Genomic DNA, 27,128 nt, shown 5'->3' with positions numbered 1-27,128 from the left:
TAGAAATACTGGGAGCAGCTCCCCCTGGGACTGGACACATGGGGTCAGAGAGAGTCGCTGTCTATTTCAACTCGCACAAAAGTGGGACATTGTTTGAAGCCCTTGGCCTGGATTTGGATCCATGTTGGAGGCATGGCTTATTGAAGGGTACAAATTGATTTATAATTTCAAAAGTGAATTATTTAGGTTTTAAGTGTGCCATTTTTACCCTCAAACTCTTCCTAGAGAGTTTGAGTCACCACGTGCAGCACCCAGATAACCACCGCATGCGCAATTTAATAACAATTGCAAATTGACACATTTCCCCCCAAGCTGCCTTGCCTAATACATTCAGCCCAAGATGGATTTGGATCCTTTACAGTTCTCAACTTCAGCCAGCTTTGCTCTAGGCGGGCTGAAGAAGGTGCCTCTGTGCCTGTGAAGATCCACCATCCCTGAACTGCACGCAAACTTTGAACCACAAAGAGCGCTTTCATTTTTCAGCGTTAGCCAAAACGCCTCTCGCAGCTTGCTCTTTGAACTCTTGCATATGCCGAGTTGTGGTGTAGTCGGCGCCGTAAACTCATATCGCACAGCCTTAAACTTTTGTAACAAGCCTTGATTGATGATCTCAACCCTGCAGTAGTCGTTCCCGTGAACTGTTCCCGTCCTATACCAACATCTCGCTCTGCGGTCCCCTGGCCTTGTGTGCTTTCCAATTAAACTTGAGCAAACTCTCTCTCTCCCCACTGTGTGCTCAGGGAGCTGCCTTCCTCTCATAGATGCTGTTCCACAGGAAGACATTTTCTCCGTCTCTAATAGCAATCCTGTCTTTCCCGTCCTCGTTTTTCATTCGGTTTCTCCGATGTGCCGCTTCACGGCGGGTTAGTGCAGAGTCAAGAAGTCCTTAGCAAAAATACAGCTCTAGCCAAATAAAGCGGCGCCTCGGCTCACCTGCTACGCTCCTTCCACCCCCGCGTGTGGGGTCTTGTCTCGAAATTGCCAGAGGTTGAATGGCGCTGCGTCCCTGCGGCTTGGGTTTGAGATTTCGTCTGATTTCTGAAAGGGAAAATTGGTTTTCTACTGCTGCGACATAGGCTTCCCATCCGCCTAGTCTCCCCCTAAGCCCCCTCAGGTGGTGAGAGTCAGATGGGGCGGCCTTTCCAAAGCGCAGGGATAAAGCCCAGCTTCAAAGTCGTCACAGTCGTGTCATGCTTCCTTTAAAACTGAGTTATGCGCATTTAAATGGAATGGCACGGCTTTTATGTGGCACCTGTCATCCCGGGGATTTAAAAAACGATGATATAGGTCTTGCGTGTCATCCAACACTCACTAAGCTCACATGTGTAAACGAAGCTGGCCGTGTATCGCTTAGATTAGCAGGCTCGATTAACTCAGTTAATTAAAACGGAGGATTAGATAACCGGATATGTTCTCTGGTGGCAGATTTGCTGCTCCCTGCGGACACAGGCGCAACTGACCGCTCGCCTCGGTATTTTGCTCAGCATACCGTTGCATTGCATTATAAAAAAGAATCTAGAGAAAATCAATGAATAGCCATGCATAAGACTTTATTGGATGGATGGATGGGTGGATGGATGGATCAGTTTGTTTTTGCTTTTTTTGCCTCTTACTCATGGATGAGACCTATTTCAAGTTTTCTTTGAAGGTTCAGCACAGAATTTGCCACACATGAGCTCTTTTAACAGGCTTATGGGAGTGGGAGGTTTGGCCCTCATTCAGGTTGCAGGGTGGGTAGGACGAACGGAAGGCTTGTATCTCACACGGCTGTCACAGAAGGAACATGACACAGTATGTGGTATGTCAAAAAAATCCATTAACGCTTGGCATACCAACATCTTCCTTCAAGAAACAATAGTTTTAACTGCAAAATGACTGCATCTGAATTTCTGTACTTCCATAGTATGTGGGCTAATGACGCGACATCTTATTTTTGTTGTCTATTTATTTATTTTTCAAAATACATGCCGTTCATTCAAATGATACATGAATACACCTCTTTTATGATGAGTATTAAAAAAAATTGGAGGGGTTAAAGTATAAAGAAAAAAATATAATTATTTCTTAGAATCTCTTAGAAGTTGGCACATGTTTTAAATGATTATTCCTTTTTATAATCATGTGTGTCATTGACCCATGTACTTCATTTTTATGAAGGACCTACTGAAAGGTTCTGGGAACGCCACGGCCGTTGCAAAATTGTATACGTAATATTTGAGAGGACGTAGACATCATTGCGTGTCAAACCATATTGACCAAGCCATTGTAATAAGGGTTATCAGGATGACATGTGGATTTTGAGAGGACAATGGTGGAGAGCAGAGAAGAGAAAACGGGGATATGAGGAGGTCGTTCTTTTGAGCTCATTTCAGCTCTGATGAAGGGATCTGTCAGAAAAAGGGACCCGTCTCTTATCTGGCAGCCATGACACCGAGTCAATTACAGCTTTTTATGTCTTTTTTTAATTACACGTGTCCTAATTTATGCAGGTACCTGGAGATGCTGATACTAGATGCAGAACTGATTGCATTGTTCTCACTCTGATTTCTTGTAGAGACCAGAAAATGTCTTCCGGAGCAGTTTTGACACTACCATTGTATAGCTGCACATTATAATATGTGACATTATCACTGATATCATTGTTGTCCTATTGATTGTATGAAATTTTCCTCAAGTATTATTCGCTGAGAGGACATCACAATTAACCAGACCAAAATTAGAAGATAAACTATCACTAAATATGTCGTCTAAGCTTTCTAAACAGAATTAAACATGCTCTAATTAGTATCAAGCTTCTAAACTGTCTAATAACTAAGTGCAATCCACCTTAAAACAACATAACTACCAGCATAAAGCTCGTTTAGACTTCCTAACTTGCTAAACTTGATAGTCTTGTTGCTATGTTTTTAACCATGTGACGCTTGAACTTCCAGATATTAACCTCTTATCTGTCTCTCTAAATTCTTTGAAGGTAACATTGATAATGAACGGCTTGCAATAGCCAGGCAAAGAATTCCATACAGACTTGGTCGGGTAGTTGACGAGTGGCTACTCGACAAAGGTAATAAAAATGGATTAATTAAACAATGACTTAATGACTTATTAAGGCTCTGTAAGAGGTGCAGTTCCCTTAAAACCGCAAAGCTGCGAGCCATTTTGAATCGTAAACTTCCAACAACAAAAAAATCTAACAATTGGCACTGGCATATAGTGGGCCAAAACAAACTGTGAATTGTGGCTGCCCACACACAATGTAAATCCAATCGGTCATTTCCATATGGCTTGTGCTTTTCATATCACATTCTTAAGTTAGAACTGCACCACTTCAGAGATAAAGGTTTAATCTTAAACATAATCCCTGACTAACCCTCTAACAACGCTCCATAACTGCAACAACTGTCTGTAAATAGTATATTTTTCTTGCTGTCTTATGTTTTCCTTTTGTGATTCCCTCTGACTTCGCTAATTTTGAAGGAAGAGTATTAAAAAAAAACACTTTAACTCTTACTAAAGAAAAATATATTTGTATTTTCCAATCCCAAGCAGTTAAAGGGACTATTGCTTTTTTTGTACTTCTAAAACTTAAAATCAGAATAAAGTTTCTAAATCCCCTTTAACCCTTTGAGTCTAATGAATACAAAAACAAAAAATGGTGATTTCGGACCGTTTGAATTTTAATCTAATATGTAACCGTGCAGTAATCTTTGGACCCGTGAGACATCTGTAAACAGATGAATCCTGCATGGTTTGTGATTTTCCCCAAGAAACCTTTTCAGTTATTAAAGTGCAGAAACAATCTCAGACACCTGCGTCAGCACATTATCAAAGATTATTGGGCATTAATGCTCTGCTGGATGTGAAAGTTATCAGAATTTTTGGTTGGTTGCGCCGTTTTCATCTATATGCAAACTTCTTTTTCTGTTCATGTGCTGAGCTAACATCACATCTAAATGTTAAGTGTAAAACAAATACACTTGCACTGTTTTTTCATGGAAAACTGACCTTTCTACGTCTGCATACCTCCGTTGATCGAACTCAATAACATGCAGAGTATAATGTGATCCAAAGTTCAGTTCTGCATTTGTCTAAAAGTCATTTTCAGATGTTTAGCTCTCCCTTGTGCATCCAACTAACATCTTTTATCAATATTTAATTGTATATATGCGGAGTATTTCCTCTTAGTGTGATTTGATTTACACCGCTCAGAATAAATAGGGCGCTAAACTGAAGCTAATTACGTCTTAAACCCCCCCTAAATCGGAACTAACTCAGAGGGTTAAACAGTCTAAATATTAATGAAAGAAATTTTCGTTACCAAATGAGAGGAAAATTGCTGTCAGCCTTTGCACATTTAGATGTGATTAACAATGTCCCTTTAACATGTGTAATTATTTAACAGTTCTAATCTATAAGTAATGATAATGACACAAATCCCTCATACATCAGGTCTGTGTCCTGTATGACTGGTACGTTTGACTGAGTGACTGTGAGAAATGTGTCTCTGCCTCGTGCTCTGTATCTCAAAGGCGTTTTGGTCTCCTCATTCTCCTCCATTAAATGTTCTAACCTCTGTCACTGGGTCTCATACATTTAGCTGCAAAGAAAAGATCTTGAGTTAATCACAGGAAAGCCTTTTTTGCCTTAATGCCAGACATGCGAGAAAATTAAATCTCATTGCACATTTTTAAATAGCATTGAAAGGATTAATGCACCTAAATATGAATATTCTGCCGTTATATACTCAAATGTCTCATGCTGTTCCAAACATACGCAGGACTCAGAAGGAGAAATTTTAGATACTGTCCTGATCGCTTTATTCCAATGAACAAGAACTGAATAAAAAATTATATTTTTTTTAAAAAATCATAAAACTGTTCTTTTGAACACTGATATCAATCATATAAAAAATAAAATCAATAAAAAAATAAAAAAATCAATCAATCAAAATCAATAAATTAGCTTAAAATAGCATTTCAATGCTTTTTTGATAAAATGAATGTGAATGTCATTGTGACTTTATTATTATAAAGAATATATAAGATATATAAAAAACTAAGACGTTTTGTTTTCATAGAAATGAATCTGAAAAAACGGATTGGTTTGTTTGTCAAAGTGTAATGTTAGAACATTGCGAGTGCTGTACAAAAAGACGTAAACATTGTTTGTCATGTTTGTGTGCCTCGCTGACGGGACTACGTTTACAACATGCGTGATTTAAAAAAAGATGGTAGCCATGTTTCAAAACTATAATAAGATTTTACTTCTACTTTTAATGAAATTTTGGTAGGCTCCATGGTTTTCAATATGATATAGCTTAATTGTTATCTAATTCATGAGGGCTACCTACAGGTTATTTTTATGGTAGGCCAAAAACTGCTCTTTTTTTCAATTTGATCTTTTGTACATTTCACCTGTATTTATCATACTTTCAGTACAAATATGAAAATTACTTTTTTTTAAACAATTTGGTCTTCAAAAAGCCTTTTTCCAAAAGGGGGGTTGTCTTATAATCAGGGTTGTCTTATATTCAGAACAATGCGGTAAATGTTTTAAAATAAAAATACAAATTTGTAAATATCATAAAAATATCTTTTATATTCTATATGAGGAAGAATCTTGTATAAGTTTGGAACAAAATGAGGGTAAGCAATTGATGGCAGAATCTTCATTTTTGGATGAACTGTCAATGTAAGTCCCGTGCAGTACTATCACGGAGATGATAAAGAGAGCCTTTATATTATATTTCTCATTGGTGCTTTGTGTTATGTCACCGTATGCAACTGTCCTTAATGTCACGCATTAATCAGAATAATCGCTCCACTGTACAATAAAAGAACATGTGCAAGTGGAAAATGGCCATCTGGCTTCTTCCCACTCTATTACAACATCCTTTCAGAGGTTATGGTCTTTTTATCTTCACTCTCATGTCAAACTTGGTTATTTTCAACTGTTAAAATCGAGACCCTACTTGTGTTAAATGGCAACCCTTCATTAAGCATTAAGTGGCTCTCACAGAGGGGATAACAACTGCCCACTTCATAATCAGCTGTGTCAGAGTACCTGTTCATCAGGATTAAATGGATGGCGGCAGTCCAGCTCTCAGGGGCCAAAGAAAATGGCACTTTGAGTTAACCATCCTTTTCCTCTTTAAGTAGTAGTTCTGAAGGTTTTGTTGGCATTTAATTATATCTAAAGTTTGACCCGATTGCTTAGCATTCACCATTATTATTCAAAACCACTTGAATCAAACCTGTAGAGCTGTGACTACCACCTGCAGCATTGCATTTTTTTTGTAATATTGACTCAGATTCCTTTTATTTTCATGATCATCAACTAAATCAATTCAAGCAGTGGCATTTTTTATGCAAAATGACAATGGAGATTCAGGGGCCAAATCCTTATTGCAGAGGCATAGTTTGTGTGTGTGCGTGTGTGTGCGTGTGTGTGTGCGTGTGTGTGCGTGTGTGTGTGTGTGTGTGTGTGTGTGTGTGTGTGTGTGTGTGTGTGTGTGTGTGTGTGTGTGTGTGTGTGTGTGCGTGTGCGTGTGCGTGTGTGCGTGTGCGTGGGTGTGTGTGTGTGTGTGTGTGTGTGTGTGTGTGCGTGGGTGTGCGTGTGCGTGCATGTGTTCATGTGTGCCGGCGCCCCTATGTATGTCTATTCGTGGGGCTGGAGGGGATATTCCTCTTGCCTCATTGACACATTAGCATTTGAGCTGGCAGATGACACTTATTCGTGCAGATTAGCATCAACAAGGCCTCTGAATAAAACATATCCAAAACTCTTTACATTCTCATAAATATTGTTTTCCAATTTGCTCCCCCTTATTCAGTTCATTATCCACAGCTCAAGCCTTACTAGTTTAATGAGACTCAAATGATAATATACAGCCATTATTCTATAATGATAGGGGCTCCCATTCCTTCTTTCATAGAGGAGCCACCTCAAGCTCTGGGATTGATCTTTGCCATCATGTTTAAAACAACATTTTATCTCCTGCACTATTCGGGTCAGAAACCATGGCCATTAGAATTGGAGATTTCCATCGCCAGGTTCAAATGTTAAAAGTGTTATCAGCTGATTTAGACACATCCTCCCTGTGACGCCAAAAAAAAGCCTGTACTGATGGTCATTTTTTGCTTCTCTGTCTCTCCTTACTGTCGTGCTGCTCTCTCTCTTTCTCTCTGTCTTGCTCTCTCTTCATCTCCTCTCTGATGCATCCCAGGTCGGCAGTTGACCATCTTCAACAGCCAGGCGGCCATAAAAGTGGGAGGTCAGGATAAGGGGCGGCCATTCCAGGGCCAGATCTCAGGCCTGTACTACAACGGGCTGCAAGTGCTGAAACTGGCCGCCGAGGGGGATCCGAATGTGCAGGTGGCAGGAAACTTGCGTTTGGTTGGGGATGCACCCTCTGTCTTGTCCACAGAGACCACTTCAGCCACCCCTCCGGCTGCGGCGGACATGTCCACCACCATAATGGAGACCACCACCACCATGGCCACCACCACCACCCGTAGACAGCGCTCTCCCAGCCTGAAGGACAGTATTACACAGGTGAGGACGGGATGGCGGAGATTGCCATCATATAGAGAGACGGCCCTCTTGTTGGCCTGTCTCTCTTGAATTTGAGGGATGATGTTGCATTTATAAAGAGTTTTGTTTTACATGATGTCCAGTTGGTATCAGCAATAAAAGAGTTGACAGGACAGACCACCCTGGGGTAAAAAATCTGTCATTTATTGCTTGAAAAAGAGCTGTCATTCTGCATCTGGAAAGCCCTGAAGGAGAAGAATCATAAAGCTCAGATTCGCATGTGTCAGGATATATCTCCCCCACATACACTTTCCCTTTCATTCCTCCCACACATAGTATTTTACTAGTCACATTTTCTTTGAACAGTCCTGCAATTTTCTGAAGTCATTATTTTTTAAGCCTCGAGAAACATATTTAGAGCTGTAGAAATTTTCTTATGAAAGCAAACATTTGAACGGTTTAATTTCTATCCATTTATCAGATTTGCAGTTTGACATCGTTTTTTTAAACTCTGATTAAAGGACTTTTTTTGGACGGGGGTGTTTATTTCACTGTACAATTTACTATAAATGTCAGGAAAGAAGAATTTATATATATATATATATATATATATATATATATATATATATATATATATATATATATATATATATATATATATAAACAGTTAATGAAAACTGAATTTAAAAACACTTTCAATTGTGCCCTGATATTTGTGGACAAACTCAAAATTTATGTAATGTAAGTTTTTGTTTTTTTCTCGTCATATTAAAGCATGGACTGACCCTTATTATTCCTATCCCTGCAATTCTTCATGCCTATTTATAGGCTAAAATACGTATTATCCTCAAGCAGCATCTGTAAAATGCTGGAGCACAAGGCTATTAATATGGAGAATATTGAGTGTCATATCTGATGTGTATGTTGTCTCGGCTCCCCATTCATCACATATTGGTAGAGGGTAAGGAGCGCTTGCCTCCCCCACTGTCAGCCTTTATTCATGTGGTGTTCAACTCCATTGATCAGGAGATGCACGTTGATAAGAATAAAGGCCAAGCTCAATAACAATCAGTGTCAATCATAGCAAAACTGCCAAGATCCATAGCCACTAGCGGCAAACATTAGCGCAACTGAGGACGAGCACAGATTCTCTCACGTTTGAGCTGTGAATCACTCCTAATCCATGCTGTCCTGGGTGTAAATAGTCATACAAAGCAATGGCAGGGAAATGGGGATTTGAGTGAGACAGCTTAGTGCCGAGGAAGTCCCAGTGCACCACTCCTCTCCTCATCTCCTCAAGATGAGTAAGACATTTATATGGGATAGCACCAAAAACTGTCTAGACTACAAATGTATTCCTTTATGAATTATATTTACATTCACTGCGTAAAATAAGTCATTTAAAAGAACATCTCTTTAGATATCCTATGCAGATTTTTTTTTTAGTATAGCAATATGATAATGTTAAACACTGTAATAGCAGAAGTTATGAGACGTCTGCCTTTACATGCACATGAACTTTAATGACATCCCATTCTTAATCTATAGGGTTTAATATAAAGTTGACCCACCCTCTGGAAGTTCTTTATAGGGACTCTTCTGGGAAGACTTTCCACTAGGTTTAGGAGTGTGTTTATGGGAATTTTTGACCATTCTGGATTAGAAGGCCTGGTTCGCAGTCTCTGCTCTAATTCATCCCAAAGGTGTTCTATCGGGTGGAGGTCAGGACTCTGTGAAGTTCAAATCTGTAAAGTTCCTCCATATCAAAATAGCTCATCCATGTCTTTATGGACCTTGCTTTGTGAAGTGGTATGCAGTCATGTTAGAAAAGGAACGGGCCATCCCCAAACTTCCCACAAAGTTGGGAGCATGGAATTGTCCAAAATGTATTGATATGTTGAAGCATTAAGAGTTCCTTTCACTGGAACTAAGGGGCCATGCCAAACCCCTGAAAAACAAACCCAGACCATAACCCCCCTCCACCAAACTTTACACTTGGCACAATGCAGTCAAGCAAATACCTTTCTCCTGGCAACCGCCAAACACAGATTTATCCATCAGATTGCTAGAAAGAAAAATGTGATTCGTCACTCAAGAGAACACATCTCCACTGTTCTAGTGTCCAGTGGCAGCATACTGCATCCAATGCTTTGCATTGCAATTGGTGATTTAAGGCTTGGATGTAGCTGCTCGGCCATGGAAACCCATTCCATGAGGCTCTCTATGCACTGTTCTTGAGCTTATCTGAAAGCCACACAAAGTTTGGAGGTCTATTGACAGTTGACGACTTCTGCGCACGGTTTGCCTCAGCATGCGCTGACCTCACTCTGGGATTTTACATGGCCTACCACTTTGTGGCTGAGTTTCTGTTATATCCATTTGCTTCCACTTTGTTAGAATACCACTAACAATTGACTGTGGAATATTTAGTAGTGAGGAAATTTCACAAATGGATTTATTGCACACATGGCAACCAATCCCAGTACTACGCTTGAGTTCACTGAGCTCCTGAGCAACCTGTTCTTTCACAAATGTTTGTAGAAGCAGTCTGCATCTGCATACATGAATGTAGAAGCAGGAGCTTGATTATATATACCTGTGGCCATGGAAGTGGTTGGAACGCCTGAATTCACTTCGATTTGGAGAGGTGTCCCAATACTTCTGGCAATAAGCGTACTTTTGAAATCAATTGACGCCTGATACCTCCAAGGTTTTTTATTTTATTTTTTAGAAACATTCTAATGTTACACTATCGGGCAAATCTACTCTGCCTGCATTTCCAACTCAAATCAAGTGTTCTGAAAATCAGTCAGAGCTGCAGGGTTAGACATATGTTATTATTTCAGCCTCATTTTCAGTGGCTTGTACTGTTTTGTATCAAAGTGTCCATACATCCAGCAGCACAAATCTTTTGTTCTAAGATTGCTTTTCTACTACCTCAAATTTCACCTCAAATGTATACTGTGTTTGAAGTGAACCTCCATGACTCCATGTAAATCACAGCTCATGTCAGAGCTCTTGCTGGGTTTTGGAAATTGTGCCAATAATGTATGTTAAGTAAGCCTTTGATCAAGCTGACACAACACTATGCTTCCCTTTTAAGGATTAGGATATTGAAAGTGCCCTCGACCTTTTTTTTTTTTGTCATATCAAAAAAAATTAATAATCATGCCGTATTTGTTAGAAAAGTATGCACATATCGAAACACAACCTGCAATTCCAGTGCTCTTAATAAACTTGTCTTACTAAACTCACAGGCATTGTGCAAAAATGCAGATAAGAAGCGTGCTTGTTATCCTTTAATAAATGCATTCAGGCAAAACTAATGCTGCAATGCGTCTTTTAATTAGAGGTTGGAAATGTCAGAGTCTTTAGTATTTGTAAATCAAACTCAAAAACCAAGCAAATTCGTCATAGGTTTTCTTTTGATTGAGTAAATGCTTTGATTGTTCAAAGGTAGGCTTTTTGTTTAAAATAACCCTGATGGTGCTTTTTGTATATTTAATGTTTGTCGTCTTAAGGCTTTTTCTTTTCGTTCCAGTGGAATTCAGCTACATCAGTTTTTGATGGATGTCGAGGACATGAAATGTTTTTGTATATTTGGTGTAAATGAAGCATAATAACATTGCTGATATGATGGAAAGGCTTTGAAACATAATGTTTTCCTCAATACGCTTACTTTCAAAAGTAATTACTCTGGCCAGTTGAGGTTTAAAATGTTTGTAGCTGACAGCAGTGAACAGTCAAAGGACAAGAAAAACACTAACAAAGCGTGGACTAGATCAATACGGCACTGTTTCAACCAGACCAATTAAGACTGTCCGCAGGCCAGTTCAGTAAGTTTATGCACGTCAATCATGGAACACCATATTTAAATGCAGAGGTGATGCATATCTGCATATATTAAGCCAGAATCTTACTGGGTCTCGAATGAAGAGGGAAAAAAGTATTATCTCAGTAATCGCATCATGAAAACTGCAGACATGATCCTTTCAGGCTCATTGCATTAACTATTTAATGGTTTATGATGCGCACCATGAATGTTTTCATTATATGCCTGTAAAAGGTATTCCTCTAGCTGTGTTCTTTTATTTGAGTGTGTATTAAAATAGAGAGCACAAATGCAAAAACTGATGTCACCATCAATAAATACCTCCACATACCTCATCTAGCTCTCGCAATGAAAGTCTCATTCTGTCGATGCCTCGCAAACAGATAAATATGCCCATACGAGTGAACAGCGAAATTGTTCTGACCTCTCGATGGGAAAGGACAAACTGATGCGTCCAAATCAGTCATGGCCCAGATCCAATTACATGTTTTATGAATGTGAGGTATGAGTCGGGAATGTTAATTCAAACTTGGGTCAAACCAAGGGGCAGCAAAGCCATTTGGTCTAGCATCACTGCATCGTAAGAGCTGAACAAATGCCTACGCAACCCATGGATGTTTCTTCCGCTGCAGGCACTTTTTGTTCAATTAAAACAGTGGACATGCATCACTGAAGAATTCTGTCATTTTTCTGGAAGTCATGAGTATTTTTACTACAGTGTTTTAAAATGACATTTCAACCACCGTCATTTCCCACACAATTTAAGATGCGGTGGAAATGACATTTTAAACATTTCTGAAATAAAACCCCTTTGTCTTGCTAAGGCTAATTTCATTTCACAGATAAGGTTTATACTAATTAAGCCTGGGTTCAGTTAGGACACTTAAGTAGCTTTTATAAACGTGCCTTAGAAATAGAAAGGGAAAAAAGCATAACTGATGTGCATCTTTAGACAATGGCGCTGACATGTTTTAAGATATGTGTAAGATAAGTTTCTTTCACACAATTAAATATAATTTTCACACTTTTTGCATAATTGTTCTCATATTTTATATCAAGTATGCTCTTTTCTGTCACTGACTTTGTTAATATTCTTACAATTTCTTACATTTATATAAACCTCACCATGGGTGCCAATACTCAAGCACCCGCAGAAAAGTATGATATATACTTTAGAGTATTGATTTTAACCAATCAAAACGTTTATTGAAATTCAGGAACCTCTCTGTTTGGACCTGACTGGATTTAGCATTATATGGATTATAGGACATAATGTATTTTTTTGTTTTTGTTTTTGCAATTTGCATTTTAAGTAATTAACTCCAAAATGATCAGGTATATTAGCTCGCAAAAACCCTCACGGAAAGAATATGTGAATGAAGATGTGTTTGTTTGGTTTTTAATATATTTGCAGTCCATGTGTTTCTCTTTGCAAGACACAAATACGTTTTTTGAAATTAATTCATCAAGTGCACCATCGCACTGAGATAGCATCGAGTATAAGTATCGAGTAATTATCATGTTAAAAATGTTTTAAAGGGCATTTGTAGCATATCTGCATGTGTCATTGTAAGCACCTTGCTTAGCCCAGTTATCATTTTTTTCATGGAAAGCAGATATGAATAAAGATTTAGTTGGTAGTCTATTGGGGGCAGTGTGTACTGCTAATGGGTGGGCAGAGGGTGAGGGTGGGCAGAAATATAAACCTCTTCAAAATATTCTTCAAAAAATGCCCCATTCTGTTTAAATAGTCATAGTTTTAAATGTTTTATTATTCATATATTTATAGTGAATTTCCATTGTATGAAAGTGTCTGGGTCAAGGGCAAAACTATATTTTGAAAAGTTGAAAAAAATAATGAAAAGTTGAAAAAGATTTATGTGAAAAAGCCGAAATTGTTTGGCTTTAATTCAAATGAACCCCGGAGACAAACATGACAAAAAACTATCTGTCACAACTTTCAAGGTTGTAGAGAAATCAGATTAAATGGAATCTGCCTCCAAACTTGGCAAAAGCACCTGTATTCTGTATTCTCTTTCAGAACTCAGATGACCTGCTGGTGGCGTCAGCCGAGTGTCCCAGTGATGACGAGGATCTGGAGGAGTGTGAGCCTGGCACTGGTGAGCACACATACATACAGCAGCACTGAGACCTTACAGACCCACGCAAGCTTCAGATGCACACACATTAGATCAAACAGTCTTAAATAGAAAAAGAACACATTTTTCATTAAGTAGATGTTTTAAATGACTTGCGGGAATATTCAGATTAGATCTAGTGCAGTTAATTCCTCGTTATCCAGCTAGAGCTTCAAATTGTTTTTTTTATTATTATTCTTATTTTAAGACTATGCAAAATTTCTGCTCAGCTCATACGTAAAATGAAACTATTCCATAAAACGACATAATATGATGCAGAAAATAACATTCATCAGTTGGATCTGAAATATGATTCTTACGTTATCTTTTTAATGAGATCTAGCACAATCTCACCTAATGTGAATTGTGTTTTTCGTAATGCTTATCTGCTAGCACTATTCCCCCATATTAACCCCACAGACACTATTGAGAGCTCAGCGGGTCATTTAGGAACTAAATTATGAATTGACCTTGCTAAGTTTAGGCTAAGTGTTATATTTCTTGAAGGGTGGCCTTCTACCGTCTGGGATATTCATAACGCTAAGTGGTCATTCCACTCCATCGTTGAGATCCACTTTAGGCATTCATATATCAGTAAATTAGGTGTGACATCAAACTGTGTTGAATAGTAAATGGAATTATTACTCTGTGCTCAGCTATTGCTCCTGTGATTGTGCATTGTGTTGCAATCATTCAGTGTCGTTGAGTGCTTGAGTTCTTTCTGATGGCCCATCTGGAAAATCAGCTGTTGCTGTTTTACATTTGTCCTAGCCTTTGGTTTCATTTCAGATTATTTTAGTTGCATAAAATGTTGGATAAATAAATATGAACCCAGACGTTTCTTATTAATTAATTGGTACAACAGTCCTATTTTTTGGCTCGGTCTCAAAATCTAGTCAGCTGCCTGCCTAGCTTGTTTGGGCATCATTTGTGCGTTCCTGACACAATCAAACACAAAAAAAACTCAATTTGTCAGTAGAAAAAATAACTCATCGCACATGTAATAAAACATGCAGTATAGCTTGTTTTCTTCATGGATAAGGTTGTCCCATAATGTAATGTGACAAGCTTCATTCATGGTGTGGATGGAGCTGAGAGAAATAATGTAAAAATAAAGTAAAGTAATAATAATAATAATAATAATAATAACTGTTATTTATAAATGTCAAAAGTATGGGGTCTGTAAGTTTTTTTATGTATTTGAAATAAATGTCTTATGCTTATAGGCTGCATTAATGTATTACAATTTAAATAACTTGGCATTATATTTCAAAACGTTGTTTATTCCAGCAAAGCTGAATTTTCATTACTTCAGTCGTCAGACACATGATCCTTCAGAAATCATTCTAATATGCTGATTTGCTGTATGCTGAATATTTCTTACTATTATTAATGTGGAAAAATGTGCTGCTTAATATTTATGTGTAGATATATATGGAATATTTTTTCTTTGATTAATTAAAAGTTCAAAAGAACAACATTATAAATGTCTTTACTTTACATCAATGTAATGCATCCTTGCTGAAAAAAATATATATACTAACCCCAAACTTTTGAACAGTAGTGTATAAAATTAAAATGCAGTATTTTGACTGAATTAGCTTAAACACATGCTAAATCAGAACCCCATGGTCACCGTTTAAGTGCCGTGTTAGTGGCTTTTTATACATTTTATGTCTTTAAAGAGCATCTCATATTAGTCAAATCAACTTTTTGTTTGTAATAAGATTAATAGAGTCAATTTCCTATATAGGCATTACCGCTTACTATGTTTTGAGACACAGCATTTAATAATTTATCACAGAATGCACATATACAGAGGATTTTATCATTAGAGACTAGAGCATAGATAAGTGTGTAAAAGAGTATGAAGGGGAGAAAAGTTGTGTTTTTTAAAGGGACCATCTTACACACCTTTGTTTTTTGTAATTTGCTTTTTTTCCATGCAAAAATCATGCGGCCTATTTGTTGATGTAAGTGACCCAAACTCCATGGTTTGCTATCTTGTTTAACCAAAGAAGAGCCAAGAGCTATTCAAGATATGAGTTGGTTCTGTTTTAGATGTTACTTTAGAGATCTAAACATATTTATGTTAGCCATTTGAATAGGTTTAGAAAATATGTTAGCATTTTTTCTTCATGTGAATTTAAAGTATTGTGTATAGAATCTTTGTCTTAGAATAAATTGCACATAACAATAGTCCAAATAGATGTATAATTCTATAGCTAATAGAGTGCGCGTGTGTGTGTACATGTAGATATTGTTGAGTCCTTGCTAATTCTTCTTCCTCTCGCCCTTTTTCCTCTCTCATCCCAGGAGGTGAACTTGTGTTGCCCATAATTACCGTGGACACCCAAGACCCCCTTCCCATGGCCACCCGTTACCCTGCCATCCCCGCCCCTCCCACTTCCCTGACCCCTCTCCAGACCACCAAAGAGTCCCTCATTGTGTCCGACCCCCGTCCGCCATGCCCTCCAGACCAGGAGGATTGCGGCGACCCCATGGAGGTGTCGGCCTTCGGCTCCGGAGAAATGACGGAGTCCGACGATGAGGACTTTTACAAAAACTCCCCCATGGTCACAGACAGGACAGTCCTGCCGCCGCCGCCCGCCGTGGGCAAGAGCGGAGGCCAGGGCCCAGGTGACCACCGTCCTATAGCCCCCGCCCCCACCACCCACCCCAACCAGCTTCACATCCCCGCGGGCAAAATGAACACCCGCGACCAGGTGCTCCTGCCACCTGCCCCGTCCTCCCGTCACACTCCGGGTCTAACCTACCCGCCTGATTTCCCCCATGTGCCCACAGCTCACCCCACCGACCTGATGGAGAAGGGCCGTCCGGGCGCCGTGGAAGTGATCAGGGAGTCCAGCAGTACCACAGGCATGGTGGTCGGCATCGTGGCGGCTGCCGCCCTCTGCATCCTCATCCTCCTTTATGCCATGTATAAGTACCGCAACCGAGACGAAGGCTCTTATCAGGTGGACCAGGGCCGCAACTCGGGCTCCGAAAGCAACGGTGCCGTAGTGAAGGAGAAGACGCCAAGCACGACCGCCGCCATTGCCAAAACCACCACCAAGGGCAAGAAGAATAAAGACAAGGAGTATTACGTCTAAGGAAACGAGCGCGCAAGAGAGACCGAGGAGGAGGTTCACAGACAGGAAGTGTGCTGAGGATTTTAAAAACTTCAAATCACCTCCTCTGCATCCTCAAACATTTAAGCCACACAATCTTCTGTTTACTTCTCCAAAAGTTTTTCTGCCACCGAAAGATACGGACGTTGGGAATGAGGAGGAAGGCACTAACGGCTAGATCCTCCTTTCGTTGCTGTCTTGCAAAGCCATTGTTGTATGTAATTTTATCTCTATCATGTCTAAAGAAATTCTTCCATTACATTCCAGATGATGTAATGCCCTCTTTGCGATTAAAAATTTATGTTCAGCGTGGTCCGGGCCTCCACAGGAGAGTAACAAAACACCATGGACAGGGAGAGAAAATCTTCGGGTTTAACCGATGTCTCCACACACAAGCTTTTGGTGCTATTCCTGAACCTTTATTTAATATTACCTTCATAGAGCTCTGAAATTGAGATCCTCTACGAGACGCTCGCTGGCCCTCGTTGTAATAATTCATGAAGAACAGAAGCGATTGTGTTAGTTATTTGAACAAGACAAGCAGATGCTCCCGTCAATTCTTGTGGAGATGTTAAATCTGACACCTTTTTTTGGAGAGGGGGAGAAAAAAAAAACGCGTTCAGTTGGAAAGGCGGCGGATAAAATCACATCATTCTCTGATAGAGCCGAAATACCAGAGGAGTTTGAATTAGCACGGAAATCTTTTGTCAGATGTAGAAATTAGGATTTAGCTGTCCCTGTCATGAAACGCGCGTCTAATTCTTTCTTTGTTGGTTATCCGCCATGGTTTCATAAACACGTTCTCACTTAGAATCGCAGATCAGACAGCGGAGCCTGCCTTGACAGCGACACCTCCACCAGCAGGTGTAAAAGAGCTCAGAAGTTTGTTAGAACTTTAAAAAGCCCATGAAAGGTATATATCTCTCTCTCTCTCTCTCTCTCTCTCTCTCTCTCTCTCTCTCTCTCTCTCTCTCTCTCTCTCTCTCTCTCTCTCTCTCTCTCTCTCTCTCTCTCTCTCTTTCTCTCTCTCTCTCTCTCTCCATGGTGTCGAAACATTGTGACCCGTTAGGCTACTAATTGTGTTCCATGCATGATGTATTCACATTCAGCTTTCCATGAGAGTATTTTGATATGAAATACATAAAGTTGACTACTCTCATCTCACCCGGAGGGATTCATAACACCATGGGCGAGCACGACGCAAACAAAAGAGACCTCAGAAAGTGGGACTGTCCTGAACTGAACATCAGCTTGGACAAAAGATGTATCTATGTAAATACAGGACATTGCTGAAAACACTTCAGGAGACAGGTTTGTGTGTATCGGGCATACGGTACGTATGCGTATGTGCGCGTGCGCTTGTGTGTGTGTGCGCGTGTGTGTGTGTGTGTGTGAGTGTTTGTCCTCGTCCGTCCTCCGGCATGAGAAAGATATACGCAAGAATACGAGAACTCTTTCTCTTGCCTCCTATATTCTCTATGGTGTGATACTACAGCTCAATACCCATCCCAATGAGACTACAGACACTGGAACAAAAAGGATAAGGAGAACGGAGGTGAAATCATATTTTGAGAACTGTGGCATCTCTACAAGGAGGCAAAAAATGGACTTGTTCTCATCAGGATGCCAGCTCACCTCCTCCCAAATCTTAAAGGAAAGCAAAAAGGAGCGAACTGACAAGACTTTTATGGATTAAGCAGCACAACCTTGTGTCCAGACTTTTGTATCAAAGGACACCTCCTGGAAAGGAGGCAAAAAGAAAAAAAAAACAGTATACTGTCTAGATATTTCTCACATTTGAAAATATGGTTTTCCTGAATTGACATTCCTTGTTATTACAAAGAGTTTTATGTTTAGTCCTTTCTCTGCAAATGAAAAAAAAAATGTCATTCACAACAGATATTACTTCAGCTACACAAAGTGATTTTCAAATGTGAAATTCTGGAGAGAAAAAAAATGTTTTGGGATTTTATTGAATTTGGTAAAATATGAAGCATTACACCTAGCCATACCGCCATTTTTACATTTTTTTTGTTACGTCATCGACAGGCCAATTATTATTTTTTGTTAGTGTTTTTGTTTTGTTTGTTCTTTTAAGATATAATTGTCATTTACCTATGCTGGTCAAAGTATATTCCCGTTCTTAATGTAATTGTAAAGTGTTACTGTGAGATGAAATCTAAATATGTGTACATTGACAGAGGGAAAAATACACTTGGTTCTATACTTCGTACTGATTTGGTCAGTGTGGTCTCTTTTATTTATAAAAAATATTAGTCTGAGAGATTTACACTCGTCAGAGGTTTGGAATCAGTGATTTTTTTTGTTGTATTATTATTAATAAGTCATAAATAACTTAAAGCACAACTGTTTCAACATTGATGAATATAAGAAATGTTTCCTGAGCACCAAATCATCATATTAGAATGATTTCATTTCAAGGATCATGTGACGCTGAAAACTGGAGTAATGATATTGAAAATTCAGCTTTGACATCACAGGAATAAATTACATTAAAACAGAAAACCGTACTTCAAATTTAAAGTAATATTTTACATTATTACAGTTTTTACTTTATTTTTGATCAAATAACAAACTTTTCAAAAAGGTTTGGAACATGAACATGATTCAATTATGAAAAAATCACTTTATAGGTAAATCTTTACTCATCTCTTTCCAGGCCATTGAGAGAAATATCTGTTATTTATGACACAATGCTTCCCCACCGTTTATGCTAATTTCTTACCCACATTCAAATGATGATTAAAAAATGTATGTATTAAAGGAGAAGTTCACTTCATACTTAAAGGGGTGATGGATTGAGAAATCAACTTTCCCTTGAGCTTTATATATATAAATGGTCATGGTAATGTAAGAATATCCTGTATGTTTCAGAGTTGAAAACTTAATTGTTAGTCAAAGAAAAGCTTTTATAGACACCAGGCCCAGAAAACAATCGTGTGCCGCATCTTAACATCATCTGTTGTGAAACACACCTCTACAGAACAATAAGCATATCTAATTCAGCCTCTCCGCCCACCGACAGCAGCAATAAACCTGCCGAAGAAGATAGCAAGATATTGTGCTTTCCTGTTTGAGGAAGAACACAGTCACTGCAAAAGTTTCCCTCAGATCCTAATATTAGGAATGTGTGATACTTCAATTATTTTTAATGATGTTTCAGCTCGCGTGGGGAAGACATGTATGCGCCTTTTGCGGAATCGTTTGTAAAAAAAGTCTCAGGTCGAGCTGGATTTGCAGACATAATGAGATTAAAACACAATGATGTGCTTTCTATATTGGATCTGACAGGAATAGTGCAACACACTTATGTGAGTAAAACGTCTTTTTTATATGTTATAGTAGTCCAAGGGCTATGTGTTTCCAGACGGGCTACCAAAACATAAGCCCGTCGGCAGGCCGGCGTACGGTTCATGCTTATATCCACTGATCGGGCAGGCCAAGTAATTGTGATCATTGTGTTTTTTTGATGAAGACTTTTACAAGCCCTGTGATGAAGAAAATCATTCTGGTTGCCTCTTTCAAAACAGGGGCATAGATATGACAAGGGTGCTGAAGCTCATTAAATATGCAAATCTTATCCAATCGTAGCCGTGGGTGTTACTTTCAAGTCTCCAGTGCGGCACGTCCATCAAAACCCAGCGTTCAGAAAAGAGCCTCAAAACCAGTGTAGAAGATGTTTTTGAATGTAAAAACCACACAAATGGCATTATTTGACCAAAGACAACAATATAAAAAAAAGCCAGTTCATGACACCTTTAAAAAGATCACTTACACCACGTCATCTTTCTTCTGTCGACAGGAAATTAAGGTTTTTAAGGAGAACGTTCCAGGATTTTTCCCTATATATTGGACTTTAATGGTGTACAACGAGTTGAAGGTCCAAATTCCAGTTTCAATGCAGAGTCACGATCCCACACAAGGATAAAGGGTCCTACCTATAGTGAAACAATCTGTAATTTTCTATAAAAAAAAAATAAAGTTTTATATACTTTTTAACCACAGTTCTTCTTGCTCTTATCTGCGATGCACCACGCATTATGTTATCATGCTGGAAAGGTCACGTGTAGTATAGATGAAATTACTGCAGTAGGACAAAAAACTCCATCTCATTTTCTCCTGCAACTTCAAAATCATCCAACCTTTTTTTGTGAAGGGGCGTTTGACCAAGGGGGTAATCTCGGAAAGCATACCACCCATAGGGGCGGCCATTGCTAACCAAGCCATCACCTGCTGTTAGCATCCCATTGACTCGCATTCATTTTTGCATCACTTTGACAGTGAATAACTTGTAAGTCATTTAAAGACACCATTTGTCCATTGTTTATTTCTAAAGAAACACGACAATGTATAAAAGCCTCCATTACCTTGTATCTTACACTATCGCCCCGTAGAAGCTGTTTTTGTAAAAATAGGCTAACTATTGCGTCATAACCTAAGCGACTCTGTCGCACAGTTGAGAAATTACCGTATAGACCTGAGGAGACGCTTGCAGGCAATCTTTTACTGTCTATGAGACAGTCGGGGGGACGTGGAGACATAAAGTCTGATAAAGTCAAAAGAGAAGAATGGGGAGAAGCCCGTAGTGAGCCAAAAGCAACGGGAGAAAATATTTAAACAACGTGATTCAGATTTCACTTTCCACAACTACTAGAAGACATACAGCTGTCAGACAGGAGGCTCACGTCACATCTACGTCGTCAAGCTCAGTCTGAGCCTGCGCAGTTCGCTCAGCCATCAGGAAGTGAGTGCTTCTAATTGACTTCACAATTCACCGTTGAAGTCTAATGATGGCGCATCTCAGAGCAATCCGTGGTTATATACAATTTTGTATTTTTAGAAATTGGCTGATCATTTCACTATATAAAACCCTTATTCCTTGGCTGGGATCATGCAGAGCCCTCAGAAACGGAAATTTGGACATTGTTCCTCAATTTTTATTTTTATTTTTTTTTGACTGAAGAAGGAAAGACGTGAATGACATGGGGGTGAGTATCAGGTAAAACTACTTTAAGCTAGAATATGTTTTTTAAAGCAGCTCTGTATGTTCTTTTGATATATTGCATGTTCAGATATGATCAAAATATTTTGGGTGGCATAAAAAATTCAAAAAAATAATCAAAAATGCCTGTGGTGGCTGCCAAAATCTAGAAACAACACAATGGTGGGTAAAGAGTTAATTTATTTTTGTTTAGAGTATTAGACTCATATTTAATATTAAATATAAATGGTTTCCTCTTAGACTAATGGTGTTTGAAGAACCATTATTGCGTCTTTCCTGCTTGAAAATCAAGGTTTATCTATTGTAAGAACTCTCACGCTGTGAAGTCATGCCCTTGTCTTACATGGCAATTTCATCATCTGGTCTTATATATGAATTCCTACCCCAGAAGACTCCACATACTGCTAATACAAAGACGTCTTCAGATTCCTCTGCGGTCTCACTGCTCAGATCTAGGTAGACGGGCTTCGAAACAACACTCTCCCTCTATGGTCTTGCAGGTTCTGAAAGGTTCTTTCCCCTCTCTCTGCTCCCACTCTATATAATGTTCTTTGTGTACTTGTTCCTAACTAACTGTCGTACAGATGGAGCTATTTAAAGACTGGAGCTAAAAGCATGTTTATGGAGAGCCGTTTCCTGGAATAAGAGGCAACTTGATTTTGGAAAAGGTTCAGACTGATAAAGCTATATCTGGAGCGAGCCTTTCAAAGGATGAAAGCTGGCAATGACACACTGCTGTTTTGATCATTATTCTGGTCTATTGTAAATCTAGTGGAGTAAATTGTATCTGGTCAATATGCACAGAATACACCTAAGGACAGCGTTAAGTTAAATGGGTGTTTTTATTCAGTCAGGAGCTGTGTTTTCAATTATATTCTGGCAGACGTAAATGTACCACTGTCGCCTTCTATAAAATACATGCAAATCACAAAGATTGGGTGGATGGATGGATGGATGGATGGATGGATGGATGGATGGATGGATGGATGGATGGATGGATGGATGGATGGATGGATGGATGGATAGATAGATAGATAGATAGATAGATAGATAGATAGATAGATAGATAGATAGATAGATAGATAGATAGATAGATAGATAGATAGATAGATAGATAGATAGATAGATAGATAGATTCAAATAAATATAAGTGAGCTTCACAGATATATTGCCCAGATTAATTAGCAATATCTTGTTAGCGATTGTAACATTCAGGTTTATGGTCTCTAAAGATAATATCCAACTAACATCAAGACAGCCTTAAGGCTTGTATGAATCAATAAATAGTGGGGAAGAATTACTGATTTTCAAAGAAAAGACAAGCTTTGAAACTGAAAGCAAGGCAAGGTTTATCACTTTTTGCCGCAGTTAGTTTGAAAAAAATCTTCAGAACCCCACATTAAGAAAGACAAAGAACAAAAGACATCCTGTCAGCACATTCTGATGTCATTCCACTCACATCTTCCTGAACTCTGAGCCCTGGATTTGAGATTTGATGAATAATTTAGTAGCCGACTTGCTTCTTCTTTTCCTTCAAAGTAGATAGAACTCAAATTTTCACTTCTGCCAATGCACCTGTCCTGCCAGAGGAAATGCATTAAGAGCATTAAAAAAACTTCCCAAATGTCACTGAAATGAACGTGTTTGATAGGTAAGTAGGAATTGAAGCTTTCCTTTGCTGTATTTTCTAAGAAGGCTGATGTTTTAAGCGCTTTGATTCAAAAAATAGTTGTCTAAAAAGACAAAGGGGGGAAGATTTAACAGACAGTGAGCAGTAATTGGCAGTTGTGTTCCCACTGGATTGAGAATGAAGCCTCGACAGAAGAAAAGATTTGCATTTAAAAACCTAACCTGCTGAAGTGTGAGACTGCCATCTGCTGTCTAAATCCACCCATTCATCAATCTAGCATTACACCTTTACATTTGCTGACATTCTTACATTTTTAGCATTTAAATAAATTAAAAGAGGCTTGGATTTGATCCTAGAAACTTTATTAATCAATCAACAAAATGACATTCACATAAAAAAACGAATTGTAAATATGAAGTCCCAATGGAATGTCCAAAAATCAAGATGTATCAATGTGAATATAGTTATTCTACTATTATATATTATGCAATCACACATTTGCCTCTGTGTGTGTAAGCCTGTAAGTGTTCATATGGTGGACTGCCATTCACAGGTTCACACTTACAAATAATCAGTCAGAATCAATATTTGGCTTGCTGTCCGAGGAGAGAGCTCCGGGCTGGGAATTTGGCCCGGACCCATGGAGTACTCCCCCCGTATCATTGGTTAGGAAAGTAACCAGGTTAGTTTGTGGAAGACTGTGGTGGGGGGGGGGGATGCTGAAAACCTGTTAAGGAGTTGACTGGGTATTTATATAATCCCCCTCATTTCACTTCTGTCCACTTCTTAAAACAGCAGACTTAAAAAGGTAAAAAAGCTAACAAGTTATGTATCTCTGATAATAAAATCTATCTTTTGGCATGGGAACCCGAGACTGTAAGAGTGATTCTTGGTCAGTCGGCAGAAGCCAGAACACTTGCAGCACAATCAGTGACTCCTCAGCACATTTTAAAAACCATCAGGTCATCATTAGCTTGCTGCCCCTTTTGTATGATGAAAAGCCATCAAAATATCAGATATAAGTGGCACTGATCGACTTTGACAGTCCAAAGTTAAACGTAGAGTGAAATATGCAAAAGTGGGGTGGTTTTTGGTAGATTGTTATAGATGAAAGCTTTATGCTCTCAGCCTTTTTTGTTATGCTAATATTTTGTGATGATGGGCACTGCTTTTAACTGGATGTTTTTTTTTTTGTTTTTTTTTTTTTTGTTTTTTGGTCAAGAGAAACAGATAATCAAAGTTCATTGCAAATGTTTGTTGCAATTTAAAAAGCAATACAATTTTTTTATTAAGGCTTTGTCCTTGCTGGAGCTTAAAGGGATTCACCCAAAAATGAAAATGATCCCATATGGAAGGCAATCCGTCTGAAGCTAGGTATTTTACTTTATAACATGTTAAATATGGATATGGATATTTTTCTTACAAAAACCCATTGATTTGCTTCTGAAGACCTTAACCCCCAGAGCTATGGCGTACGTTTATAATGGATGGATGCACTTTTTTAGGCTTCAAATTTTGGGCTGACATTTACTGCCATTTTAATACTTGGAAGAACCAGTACATATATTTTTTAATATAACTCTGAATGTTGTCTGAAAGAAGAATGTCATGTACACCTTATAGCTTGAGGGTGAGTAAATAATTTAAATTTTTGGGTGAACTATCCCTTTAAGGCAGGAAACATTGGATATTGGAACCTGGTTAAATGTCTAACAGCCTTTATCAGTCCTACTAAAGTCTACGTAAAGTCAGTCTCAACTCCACCAGTCTATCTAATCCATCATCAAGATCAGCTTGGAGCAGCTAATGAGAATAAATCACCACAAGAAACCATGTAAAAAGAGCAGTGTTGGGGAAATTTGCGTTTAAAAGTAATGTATTATATTGTGTAACTTCTTAAAAAGTAACTTATTGCATTGCTTAGTAACTCTTAATGGAAACTGGATGGAAAGATAGATAGATAGATAGATAGATAGATAGATAGATAGATAGATAGATAGATAGATAGATAGATAGATAGATAGATAGATAGATAGATAGATAGATAGATAGATAGATAGATAGATAGATAGATAGATAGATAGATAGATAGATAGATAGATAGATAGATAGATAGATAGATAGATAGATAGATAGATAGATAGATAGATAGATAGATAGATAGATAGATACACACACATAGGCCAAAAGTTTGGGCACATACTATTTGTAAGGTTTTTGAAAGAAGTTTCTTCTGCTCATCAAGCCTGCATTTTTTTTAAATCTAAAATACAGAAGAAGAAAAAAAATATTGTGATATATAATTAAAATTTTTAATATTTGGTTTATCATTTATTTATGTGATGCAAAGCTGAATTTTCCGTATCATTCCTCCATCTTCAGTGTCACATGATCCTTCAGAAATCATTCTCATATGAGGATTCATTTTCAAAGTTGGAAACAGTTCTGCTGCTTAATATTTTTTCATAACCTGTGATACTTTTTTTAATACTTTGATGAATAAAACGTTAAAAAAAGAAGAAAAAAAAAGCAAATGTTTAAAAAATAAATATTTTGTAACAACAATATACACTACTGGTGAGTAATTTGAAATCAGTCTTTTTTTCTTTCTTTTTTGAAATAAATCAATAATTTTATTCAGCAAGGATGTGTTAAATTGATAAAAAATTGATAGTAAAGGAGATTTGTATTATTTGAAAATATGTTTTTTATTTTGAATAAATGCAGTTCCTTTTATTCATCAAATAGGCAGCAGAACTGTTTCCAACACTCATAATAAATCAGAATATTAGAATGATTTCTGAAGGATCATGTGATAGACTGAATGTCACATGACACTGAAGACTGGAGTAATGATCCTGAAAATTCAGCTTTGCATCACAGAAATAAATGATAATTTAGAGTACCTATAATAAATTGAAAACCAAATATTTTAAATTGTAACAATCACAATATTTAAATAAAAAAATCTCAATTTTTAATCAAATAAATGCAGGCTTGATGAGCAGAAGAAATTTCTTTCAAAAACATTATAAATAGTAATGTGTCCAAACTTTTGGCCTGTTCTATATATATATATAAAAACAAAAGTTTGATTGCTGCCAAAAAGTCCCTTTGCAACAAAATTGAAATTAATAAGCCTTCTGCTGAATTGCAGAGGAATGAGATGCATCAGAAAGTTCTCCAATCTTATTTTAGCAATAAAAACACAAAAACTAAATGTGATACTTATGTTTTTCTTATTATTAAGGTCAAAAGTGAAGACATTAATAAAAGTAATGTTTAATGAAATTTGTAATGCAGATTTAATTATTGTAGGTTTGCATAATATTCTGAGTCTGCATTTCACATTTTTTTAAATTAATTTTGGGGAATACTGATTTTATTTTGTGTGCGTGTTCAAGTGAGATGAGTAAATGATCCCATTTACTCCAGAACTATAACCACAATCTTCAGTGCATACAACGCCTTTGCCCTTACTAACGATTCTCTCAACATGAAGACAGGAGAGGCATCAGTCAATACATGGGGAAACAAAGTAACTTACCTTACTTATTTGAAAAAGTAAATCAGATATTTTGTTGTAAATTTAAAAGTAATGCATTACTTTACTCATTTGTCTACTTGACAAAGTATGATTACTTGTATTGTGTTTCCCCATCACTGACCAAGAGTATCCAGTGATTTTTATTAAAAACTTCTGGCATCACGATATAAACTGTGGTTATATCATCAGCCCCAGTCCCTGTTATTAATACATGGATATTGTTATTATAATATATTATATATAGGGCCTTCAATATTTTGTTAGAGTGGGGGACCCAAATATGTTGTAGACTAGGCT

At 37.9% G+C, this 27,128-nt stretch overlaps 1 protein-coding gene across 15 annotated transcripts in view; it reads left to right on the top strand.

The window, feature by feature from the left end:
• Positions 1–18,868, top strand: part of nrxn2a (neurexin 2a) — a 449,133-nt gene extending 430,265 nt beyond the window's left edge. For 9 of the 15 annotated variants that reach the window (XM_067424396.1, XM_067424393.1, XM_067424400.1 and 6 more), the window contains 4 exons: positions 2,972–3,061; positions 7,223–7,551; positions 13,404–13,482; positions 15,817–18,868. In XM_067424396.1, the coding sequence (XP_067280497.1) occupies positions 2,972–3,061; positions 7,223–7,551; positions 13,404–13,482; positions 15,817–16,613 (1,295 nt within the window). In that variant the 3' untranslated portion in view covers positions 16,614–18,868. The remainder of the gene's footprint in view (positions 1–2,971; positions 3,062–7,222; positions 7,552–13,403; positions 13,483–15,816) is intronic. The other 6 variants (XM_067424403.1, XM_067424407.1, XM_067424404.1 and 3 more) reach the window with 3 other exon arrangements.
• Positions 18,869–27,128: the final 8,260 nt, after the last annotated feature.

This window comes from Pseudorasbora parva, chromosome 18 (genome assembly GCF_024679245.1).
Source record: "Pseudorasbora parva isolate DD20220531a chromosome 18, ASM2467924v1, whole genome shotgun sequence".
Classification (NCBI taxonomy): Eukaryota; Metazoa; Chordata; class Actinopteri; order Cypriniformes; family Gobionidae; genus Pseudorasbora; species Pseudorasbora parva.
Note: the sequence above shows the minus strand (reverse complement) of the source record. Positions and strands in the feature narration are given on the sequence as shown.